The sequence below is a fragment of the Herpailurus yagouaroundi genome, unplaced genomic scaffold (genome assembly GCF_014898765.1).
Source record: "Herpailurus yagouaroundi ecotype Mexico unplaced genomic scaffold, PumYag 216, whole genome shotgun sequence".
NCBI classification, from domain to species: domain Eukaryota; kingdom Metazoa; phylum Chordata; class Mammalia; order Carnivora; family Felidae; genus Herpailurus; species Herpailurus yagouaroundi.
The window spans coordinates 4,386,935-4,396,721 of NW_024412447.1; the positions used below are offsets into that span (position 1 = coordinate 4,386,935).

Here is a 9,787-nt window from a genome sequence, read left to right on the forward strand (position 1 = left end):
ACTTATTTGTCAACCGCAGTGGTAATCCAACAGAATTGTGAGCCTGGAGGCACAGCCACCAGACTGTAGAGAATGACCTCTATGGAGCCCCCGCACTAAATCCTACCCTTTGGTCGCTGTAGGGTATGTTAAACCAGGAGTCCGTGCACCGTACCACTTACCATTTGTCCCTTTGTTTGCTGGCAACTGTTACAGAGCCCCCAACCCCCGCCACCCCAGATCTGGAAACTGGTGCTTTCGTGACCTCTCCTCCTAGCTCTCAACCAGTTCCTAAGTAGGTTTCATGTTAAATGTGTCAAGTTAGGACTCCCTTTTCTGGCAACATGACAGACCGTGTAAAGTGAAAGCCCTTCCACTGTGAATGGCCAGAAATGATGACCAATGATAGATTACATGCTTTTACATACATAATTCAGCTGGCAACCGGGGAAGTTTCCAGGCGCCAGCGAGAGACGCCGAGCTGAGGGCCAAAAATTAAGTTCGAGAGCCAACCGTGGGTTTAACTTGGTTGACCCAGAAGCCTGGGTTGTTGAAGACTGAAGGAGGGTGCGAAGGTAGGCCTCGGGCACATGAGGCAGAGAGCTGGTAATGAAGTAACTCACAAATTCAGAAATTTCAGAAGCCTGGACATACAGGGAAGGGGTGGACTGGCGAAGAATCTCATTGGCACACGGAGCTTGTCCGTATGTCTGTGGGCTCCGATGGGGGAGGATTTGCCCTGACCAGCATCCCACATGAGACAGAATTTGCAATTTGCCCTATTGCTGTCCTAGTTCAAAAACTGAACCGTTACTATAGAAAATTTGTCCTGGCCTTTGAGACAAATTATGGAAGCAAACAAAACATGTTGTGGAGGAAGGCGCCCTCAACCCATGTTTGCCAGGATTCTGACATACAAACCCAAGATGAGTTCATAATCCCAAACTACAGAACACAAGGAACCAACCCACAGTGAAAGGCAACAGGCAATTTGAACTAAATACGAACGTCCCGGATTTTAAGGGTCATAGGAACCTACAAAACTCCATGAGCTCTGTTGTATGGAAACCAATTTGACAAATTAGATATCATATGAAAAAACAGCTGTCTTCACAAACCATTAAAAACGAAAACACCACATGAAAGCGAGGCACAAAGAGCGAGCACTGGCTTCTTTCGAAAGGGGACCACCCTGAGTGTCTAGAGTTGACAGATACAGGCACTGAAATGTGAAGCTACACCAAAATAATGAGCCAACAACCCAGCCGGTGCTAACTCGGCTGCCGAGAAGGCGAGCAGAAAGTAGAGCGAAGCAGATTCTTAGGATTCAGTCTACAGAGAGGCGGGAAATGTACACGAAAGGGGGAGACATCTGGATGAAAATCAGAGCAAACAGGAGTTCCTAAAAGACAAAATAGTGGAAGAAAAGGACATTCCAAGAGAAAAAGCGGCTCAGGTTTGACAAGACCGGAGATCACCGATTCGGGCAGCACAGTGGACAGGTAGGAAATTCACGTCTTAGAGCTGGCTAAGCTGTTCCGGGGTGTCCCTGCTCCACACCCGGTTGGCGTGGCCGAGGGATCTGCAGGGACAGGACACTGACACCCGCCTAGATTGCAGCCGTGGAGCCACAAGCGACCGCGAGGGCCCATCGTGGCTTCTCCCGCGTCCCTGCGAGCCGCCGTCTCCCCTGCTTGCCTGTCTGCCTCACGCTCTCCTCGGCTGAGACCCTGTGGAGGTTACCTAACCCCCTCGCTGCTGCTTTGAATTAACCAGTGTGGTCCCAGCCCACCATCTCTATTATAAAGTCACGTGCCCCGGGTTCAATCTCTGTCTGCCTTCTACCTGGACACCCCGTGTGGCCCCTCGAGGCCTGCTGTGTACTTCCCGCGGGTCCTGCAGATAATAAACTCCGCCATTTCAGTCTCTCTCCTGGCCTGTTGTCGCACCCGCTGACCACCGGCACCTGTGGTCCTCTTAGCAAACGTTAGTTCAGCAGAGTCCTGACCGTCAGCCGCAGGATCAGGGCGGTAGAGTCGTGCTGGTAGCCGGCTGCCGGGGAGCCTTGGAGCTGCGAAGGGCAGGCTAACCGGCTCTCCCCGGTGGGCAATTAGTTGGTGGGCGCAGCTTTGACCTTGGCCACTGCCCGTCCCAAAGTGCAAGCTGGGGAAGAAGCGACCCGAGTCCTCCAGGGCCTCGGGGCATCGCCCTGGGAGCTGGTTTGCGGTGCACCTGTTCACGCCCCGAGGAGGATGCCTGTCCCCGCTTCCCCACCTGGCCGTGGCTCTCAGGTCCTGTTGCATTGGTTATCGGCCAGGACACGGGTGGCCACCCCGCCCAAGTGCAGGCTGTGATAGGGGGACAGAGAGACACCCCGTCCCTGACGGCTGTGCTTGCGGGTGGCACGGGGAGGTGGACTCCTAGTCCCGTCTGGTGACAAACGGCACCCTCACTCGGGGAAGGCACGGATCCCGGCAAAGGTCGGTGTGGCCGGGGCCTGCGGTCCCTCTGTGGCTGCACACCTTTCTGCTGTCACACGACCCTGTGGGATATTACGGGTCCCACCCCTGGCACACGGTGGCACAGGATCTAGTGGTCTGATGCAAATGGTCCGAGCGCCACCTATAAGGCCGGAGGAAGTTAGCAAGTTCATCGCTCAAGTGAAAGCCCACAGAAGTGGCCGCGGGCCGGTCAGCCTGCAGAGCAGTAACCTGCCAGAGCTCTGGGTCCGGCCCTCGAGGGCTAGGGGTCCGCCCGTGACCTGCCACCGTCACTGTTTTGGAGAGGCCGGGCAGGACACCCCCGAGATGGACCTGGCCCTGGGGGACAGCCACTGCAGATCTTTCCAGCAACAATCTTTAAGGTCAGATCAGTGGCAGATAATAGAGCATCTGAAACTGCCAACTGTGGCGCGTTTGGAAGCTGCCAAGAGAGTAAATCTTCAAAGTTCTCATCACAAGGAAGAAAATGCAACCGGGAGTTGCTGATGCTAACTAAAAGGGGTGATCATTTCACAACATACGCATCTATCAAATCGTCGTGTTGTGCACCTGCAACTAACGTTAGCTGCCGATTACACCTCAATAAATAAATGAAAAAAAGAAACCCAAACTCAGTTTCACGCATCTCAAGATTCACAATATTCTCAAAGACTTTGTGCAGCAGGAGGGATTAGGAGGGGCGGCCGGCTGAGAAGCTGTTCACACGGGCTCTGAGCTGCTGCCCACCCCACACGTGGGGCACATGACCTTTCACGGGGACCCGGGGACCGGCAGCAGACACAGGTGCCTTGAGGGAAAGGTAACCACCTCAGGCTCCCGATCAACCACGAGCGATTTTGCCCGAGGGAGGCCCGGCATCTAATCAGATGGTTGTGGTTCCCACTCGATCCGCACAGCCTGAGTAACAGGATGGCTGGCGGACCCCCGGGGCCTAACCCCAGCTCCAGAGGGGTACTGGAGCAGAACCAGCCCGGCGCAGGACCACAGGTGGCTGAGCACCGGGTGTCGGCAGACCCCGCCTGCGGGGCGCCTGGGTGGCTCCGTTGCTTAAACGTCCGACTGTTAATTTCAGCTCAGGTGATGACCTCACGGTTCGTGGGGTGGAGCCTTGCGTCGAGCTCTGTGCTGGTGGGGTGGAACCTGCTTGGGATTCTCGCTCTTTCTCCCTCTCAAAATAAATAATTAACTTACATCAAAATAAACTTAAAAAAAGAAAAGCCATCTGCAAGCATCTCTGAGGATCCAGGGCCTTTTCCCTGCCCAATCAGGACGGTCAAGTTTTCTGAACGCAGCTAGTGTGCTCAGTTACAAGCCTGCTGCTCCCGAGGCTACTTGCGTTGGTAAACTGGGCCCAAGAATTGCCAGCTGAGGTTTACAGCCAGCTCTGACAGACCCCAGACCAGACCCCAGAAGACGCGGTCCTACCGCTTTCTGCCCTTGGACTCCAGAGCTATGCCCCTGGGCCTATAGCCCTTAAGCGAGACGCCCACACAGCCCAGAGCTTGTCTATGGTTTATTCCTCCATCCGGTATTTACTAAGAACTGCCAAGTTCATAGGGTCTGAGACCTGGCTTTAAAGAGTTCACAGTATAATTGAGTGGTAAGTGAAGGAGATGTTTAAATTATATTTTAGACTGCCAGTTTATTTTTAATTTTTTTTTTTTTTAATTAGAGAGGGTATGAGCAGGGGAGAGGCAGAGAGAGAGAGATCCCGAGCAGGCTCCTTGCTGTCCGTGAAGAGCCTTGACTTGGGGCTCGAACTCACAAACCGGGAGATCACGACCTGAGGCGAAGTCAAGAGTTGGACACTCAACTGACTGACCTGCCCAGGCGCCCCTAGAGTGACAGCAGTTGTGATTGAGGGGGGGACGGAGAGGGGGGCTGTCTTAGCGTGCTGCACAGACTAGGGGGCTTCTGAACAACGGACATTGCTCACCAGACCGGAGGCCGGAAACTCCAGGATCGAGGTGCTGGCAGATTTCGTGTCTGTTGAGCACCCACCTCCTGTTTGCAAACAGCTGCTTCCTCGCCGTGGCCTCACCCGGTGGAAGGTGAGAGGGAACGTTCTGGAGCCTCCTTTATAAAGGCACTAATCCTGTTAACAAGGGCTCCACCCTCATCACCTAATTACCTCTAGAGGCCCCACCCCTAAGCCCGGCTCCCGGTGATTAGGTTTCCACATGATGCATTTAAAGGGGGAGGGGGAGGACAAAAACATTCTCGCTACAGCGGTATTTGGGTTGATCACTGAACAACACGAGGCATTTTCACACGTGGAATGCGGAACGAGAGGAAGTGTGCACCGGGGGCATAAGGCAGCGTGAGCAAAGGCAACGCCGAAGGCGTGGCTCGCTGCGCAAACAGGAGAACAGCTGTAGCTCATTTTAAATACAAGGAGGTGCACAGATCTGATGTTTTGAACACCTACCTACCGATGTAATTACCACGCAGATCGAGATCTAGAACATCTCCAGTGCCCAGACCATCCCCCTGTGCCTGTGCCAACCCAGATCCTTCTCCCAGGGAACCACTATCATATCAACCAACACAGATTAGTCTGTCATTGGCCTTTTACGTACAGGGAGGCATTCGGTTTGCGCTGTCTTGCTGCTTTTTTTTTTTTTTTTCTTCCCAAATGTTTATTTTTGAGAGAGACAGAGCATGAGCGGAGGGACAGAAAGTGAGGGAGACACAGAATCCAAAGCAGGTTCCAGGCTCTGGGCTGTCAGGGCAGAGCCCCGTGTGGGGCTTGAACCTACGAACCTCGAGATCATGTCCTGAGCCAAAGTCAGACCGACTGAGCCCCCCAGGCGTCCCCATCCCATGACTCTGCCACCAGTCGTTTGCGTCTATTCCATGTTCGTGAACATTTGCATGATTTTCAGTTGTGTGTTATAAGTTAAGGAACCATAAACTTGTACCTTAGCACTCGTTTCTCTTCAAAAGGTACCGTGTGGTCAGAATTTAGAGCAGCTGTTCTCAACCAAGGCTGATTGCGTCCTCCCCCCGCCCTCCGGCAATGTCCAATGACATTGTTTATTATCTCAACTGGGGGGGGGGTGGTGTGCAAGTGGCATCTACCGGGTAGAGACAAGGGGTGGCTGCTGAATATTCTCCAGTGCACGGCCACCAGCGAGAACCGTTCAGCTTGAAATGTCCACAGCAGCCAAAGAACTAGGCTCAAGTCCGATTTTGGAGTCCTTGTGACGCTGGGCTCGGGTTTGTGTCCAGCAGGTCTTGGGGAGCCACAGACGGCTCTGGGATGGTGAGGTTCCCCTCAGTGGGGGAGATCTCAGGTCAGACGCCGTCTGGCACGCAGCATTAGCTGACCTCGGCCCGGACGACGTTCCCTGACGTCCTGCCGCCGACCACCCGCCACAGGGCACCCTGCACGTCCCGGTTGCGCAGCGCGTAGATGGCAGGGTAGAGCAACGGCGTGAGGTTGATGTAGACGAGCGACATCAGCTTGTCCTCCTCGAGGGAGCGGCTGCTCAGGGGTCTGGCGTACATGGCCGTGGCACAGCCATAGTGGAGCACGGCCACGGTGAGATGCGACGCCACCGTGTTGAAGGCCTTGCGGCGGCCTGCCACCCCCCCAACTCCCAGGATGACCGCCAGCACCCTGGTGTAGGACAGCAGGATCAGGACCAGAGGCAGCACCAGCAGCAGCAGGCAGGCGGCCAGCAGGACCCTCTCCTGCAGGTCCCGGTCCCCACAGGCCAGCACCAACACGGCCGGGAGGTCACAGAAGACGTGGTTGACGAGGCCCCCCCGGCAGAAGGGCAGCTGGAAGATGGCCACGGTGAGGCCCAAGGCCAGGAGAGAGCCCCCAACGCAGCAGGAGGCGAGAAGGCACCGGCAGCGCCCCGCGGTCATGAGCCGGGGGTACCAGAGAGGGCGGCAGATGGCCAGGTAGCGGTCCAGCGCCATGGCGGCCAGCAGCAGGCACTCGGAGCCTCCCAGCGCCACGAAGAGACCCATCTGGGCAGCACAGGTGGAGCGGGCCACCGCCTGGCCCCCCGGGGGCAGCAGGAAGCCCGCGAGCATGCGCGGAGTCAGCACCAGCGTGTAGGCCACCTCCACGGCCGACAGCGCCCCCAGAAAGAAGTACATGGGAGTGTGCAGGGCGGGGTCCCCGACGGCCAGGCCCAGGATGAGCAGGTTTCCCACCAGCGTGGCCAGGTAGAGTGGCAGCAGGAAGGCAAAGAGCAGCAGCCGCAGCCCCCGGGGCCACCCGGAGAAACCCAGGATCACGAACTCCCGCGGAGCCGTCCGGTTTGACCCAGGCCAGGGGCTCATGTCGGAACCTGAGGGAGGACAGGGGTGCAGGCCAGAGAGGAGGGTCGCGGTGACACACCCCCTCCCAGAAACACAGGGCCCTCGCCTCTCCAGGGTTCAGCCCCCACACCCCCTCCACCAGGGACGCGGGGCGTTCTCCCCAAGCCGGCACCTGTCGCCCCCGTGAGTCCTCCAGGAATGCAGGTGTCTGCAGCCACCGTCCGCTCTCCCTCTGGCTTCCGCGGCCCGTGCTCTTCCAGGCCCCCCACCCGCCCCGTGCCTTCTGCACACCTCTCCACCCCCCCCACCCCCCCACCCCCGTCCCGGGCCACCATCCAGCTGACCTCCCCGGAGGGGGCCTCAGCTGCCTGGGGGAGTCACCGCCTCCAGGCCTCACGGGTACACCCGCAGGTGGATGTCCGCCAACCCCGTCGAACCGCCGGCTCAGGCCGATGCGGTCGCTCCTGTGCACATCCCACCGGCACGCGAGCCGCCCTTCCCGTTTAACCAGCGCGTCCTCTGCTGGGGGTGGGGGCGCTGCTAGCGCATCGAGGGCGTTTCTCCGGAGCACCGTGCCCGCCACCGCACTGTGAACCGCGGCCCTGTCCCTGACCGTCTCCTGTGTGACAGAATATCTAAAGATATTTTGATGTGGGGGCACCTGGGCGGCTCAGTCGGTAGAGCGTCCGACTCTTGGTTGCAGCTCAGGACATGATCTCGTGAGTATGGGCCCAGCATCAAGCTCCTCGATGACGGTACGTATGGAGCCTGCTTGGGCTTCTCTCTCCCTCTCTCTCTGTCCCTTCCACACTCACTCTGTTTCTCAAAACAAATAAACTTCAAAAACAATCAATAAAGATATCTTGATGTTTCAAGAGCCCAGAAAGAATTCGGAGGGGCATCGCGTTGATCTAGAATACTAGGTCAGTAAGGGAGCATTACACTGGGCCTGTCGGGATTAATTTAGGGGTCTTTGAAGAGCCTCAGACCAGTGCACATCTCAAAACAGCTCTTTCTAGCCAAGCCAGTGTGTGTGTGTGTGTGTGTCTATCTATTTGCACACGCGTGTGCAGGGCACAGTGGGTGCCTTCTGCCTCATCACCCAGCCCTGGGGTGGCCTCAGATCACAGGGACGCCTGGGGCTGAGTAAGGAGCTTTGCTTTCTGGTCCCGTCTGTGATGCTGCCCAAGCTCCACCTTCTCCTTGGGGCTCAGATTCCTCGTCTGTCGCCCTTGATGCAACACAGGCCCTGACGCCCCGGGATGTCATTTTGCAATATTCCCCCCCCTCCCGGGCACGAGCCTATCCCGGAGCCCGGATGGCTCAGCGGCACAAGCGGGGCCTCTGGGCTCATGTGCACCTGCTCCGTCTCCACTGTTACGCTGACCAGCTGAGACGGCTTGGAGTCTTTACCCTGTGAAGCCCCAGCAGCCTCCTCAGCCCCACAGAACTGTCGTGACGACTAAGTGACATCACGCCCAGCACAAAGCGCCCAGCGCAGCGGGCCCGGCGTGCGGGAGCTGTTATGGAAGGAATCGCCACCCTATCCTGTCGTGTGCTTCCTGCTGCCTGTGTGCCGGGCACGCCCTGCCCTGGCTGAAGATCTCTGGAGGGAAGCGTTGTCTGGAGAGAGCAGAGAGGGAGGTGTGGGGACCGAGGCAGCAGACTGGCGTCACCTGGCCTATCTGCCCGGATTCCGAGACCCCGGAGCCTTCAGGTGTCCCGCCCCTCTGTTTCTCTTCCCCAAGGGTTCCCCCCCACCCCATGCCCCGCAGCTCTTCCCCCAAAGCCTCCCAGAAAGTCGGAAAGTCGTCCAGGGACACTGACATCACCTCCAACGACCCTTCGTTGGCAACGCCCTCATATTCCCTCCAAATGCCGACGGGAGGGAGGGGGCGGGATCACAATCGCTGCCGTGTGTCCAGCCCTCACGGTGTGCAGGCGAGCCGTAAACGCCCTGCGTGCACAGTATTCCTGAACATTCTCGAGACCGCTGTGAGGAGTCACGCCACCATTACAACTGATTTACAGATGGGGAGGCTGAGATCTGGGGGAGACCCACAGCATCTCCCTTAGCCAGAGGCCCCCAGGTCTGTCTGATTTCACAGTCTCCGCCCTTAGGTAGGGGGGGAGCCCGCTCTTCTCTGTGTCTGCCTCGTCTGTCGGTCCTTCCCCACCCAGATGAGGGGAAAATGGAAAGGGGACCGGAAGAGAGAGAAGGAAGCAGAGGCAGAGGTGCACAGGCAGAATGAGGCCCGCGACCAGGGACAGGCAGCAGCAGGGAGGTGCCTCCGCTCCAAGTGGTTCGCGAGACTCTGGGCTGACAGAGAGACAGAAATGGAGAGGGAGAGGGGGAGAGACAGAAAGGGAGAGATGGAAGGAGAGGAAAGAGAAAGAGAGAAACAGAGAGACGGGGGGGGGAGATAAAGAGCAAGACAGGGAGAGACAGAGAGAAGAGAAATGGAGGAAGAGTTGGAAGAGACAGAGAGAGACAGAAAAACAGAGACGGAGAGAGAGACAGGCAGAGAGAGGAGGAAAAATCTCCTGTGTCCCCCTGGGCCTTCTGGACCCGAGACCCCCTCCTTGAAGGGTTTCCTCTCTCCCGCAAACACGGGCTTCATCTGGGGCTTTGCCCTCAGTCCCTGGCACCCACACCCCACCTCCCACGGCATCACTGGAGAATTCGAAAATTCCTTTAAAGGAGACAGCCAGACTTGGGGCCCCCCGACCCCGAATCGCAGCCTGAATTAAATCCTCAGCTCCTCGGCTGGCCGGGCGCCTTGCTCACCCCGCTAACCTGGCAGACGTGGTTCCCAGCGGTGACGCCGCAGTTTGGGCTGAGCAGGCGACCAGCGTCCTGGGTGGGAGAAGTGCCAGTTCTGACCATCACGACATAGAGCCTGCAAGCCTTATGGGCGCCCCCATCCCTCTATCTCCCGCGCACGCCTTCCCCACGAGCCTCGCGGCGGCCTGCTGCCGTCTCCCACTTGTCCCTGACCTTGCGCACCTGTTCCATATCAGAAAGTCCT

The 9,787-nt window shown here is 57.6% G+C and overlaps 1 protein-coding gene across 1 annotated transcript; it reads right to left on the reverse strand.

Moving 5' to 3' along the window:
* Window positions 1-5,262: 5,262 nt before the first annotated feature.
* On the reverse strand, window positions 5,263-7,062 carry LOC121017548 (olfactory receptor 10AC1-like). The gene has a single exon (XM_040455823.1). It carries the CDS (start codon window positions 6,777-6,779, stop codon window positions 5,802-5,804), a length of 978 nt encoding a protein of 325 aa, XP_040311757.1. The 5' UTR covers window positions 6,780-7,062; the 3' UTR covers window positions 5,263-5,801.
* Window positions 7,063-9,787: the final 2,725 nt, after the last annotated feature.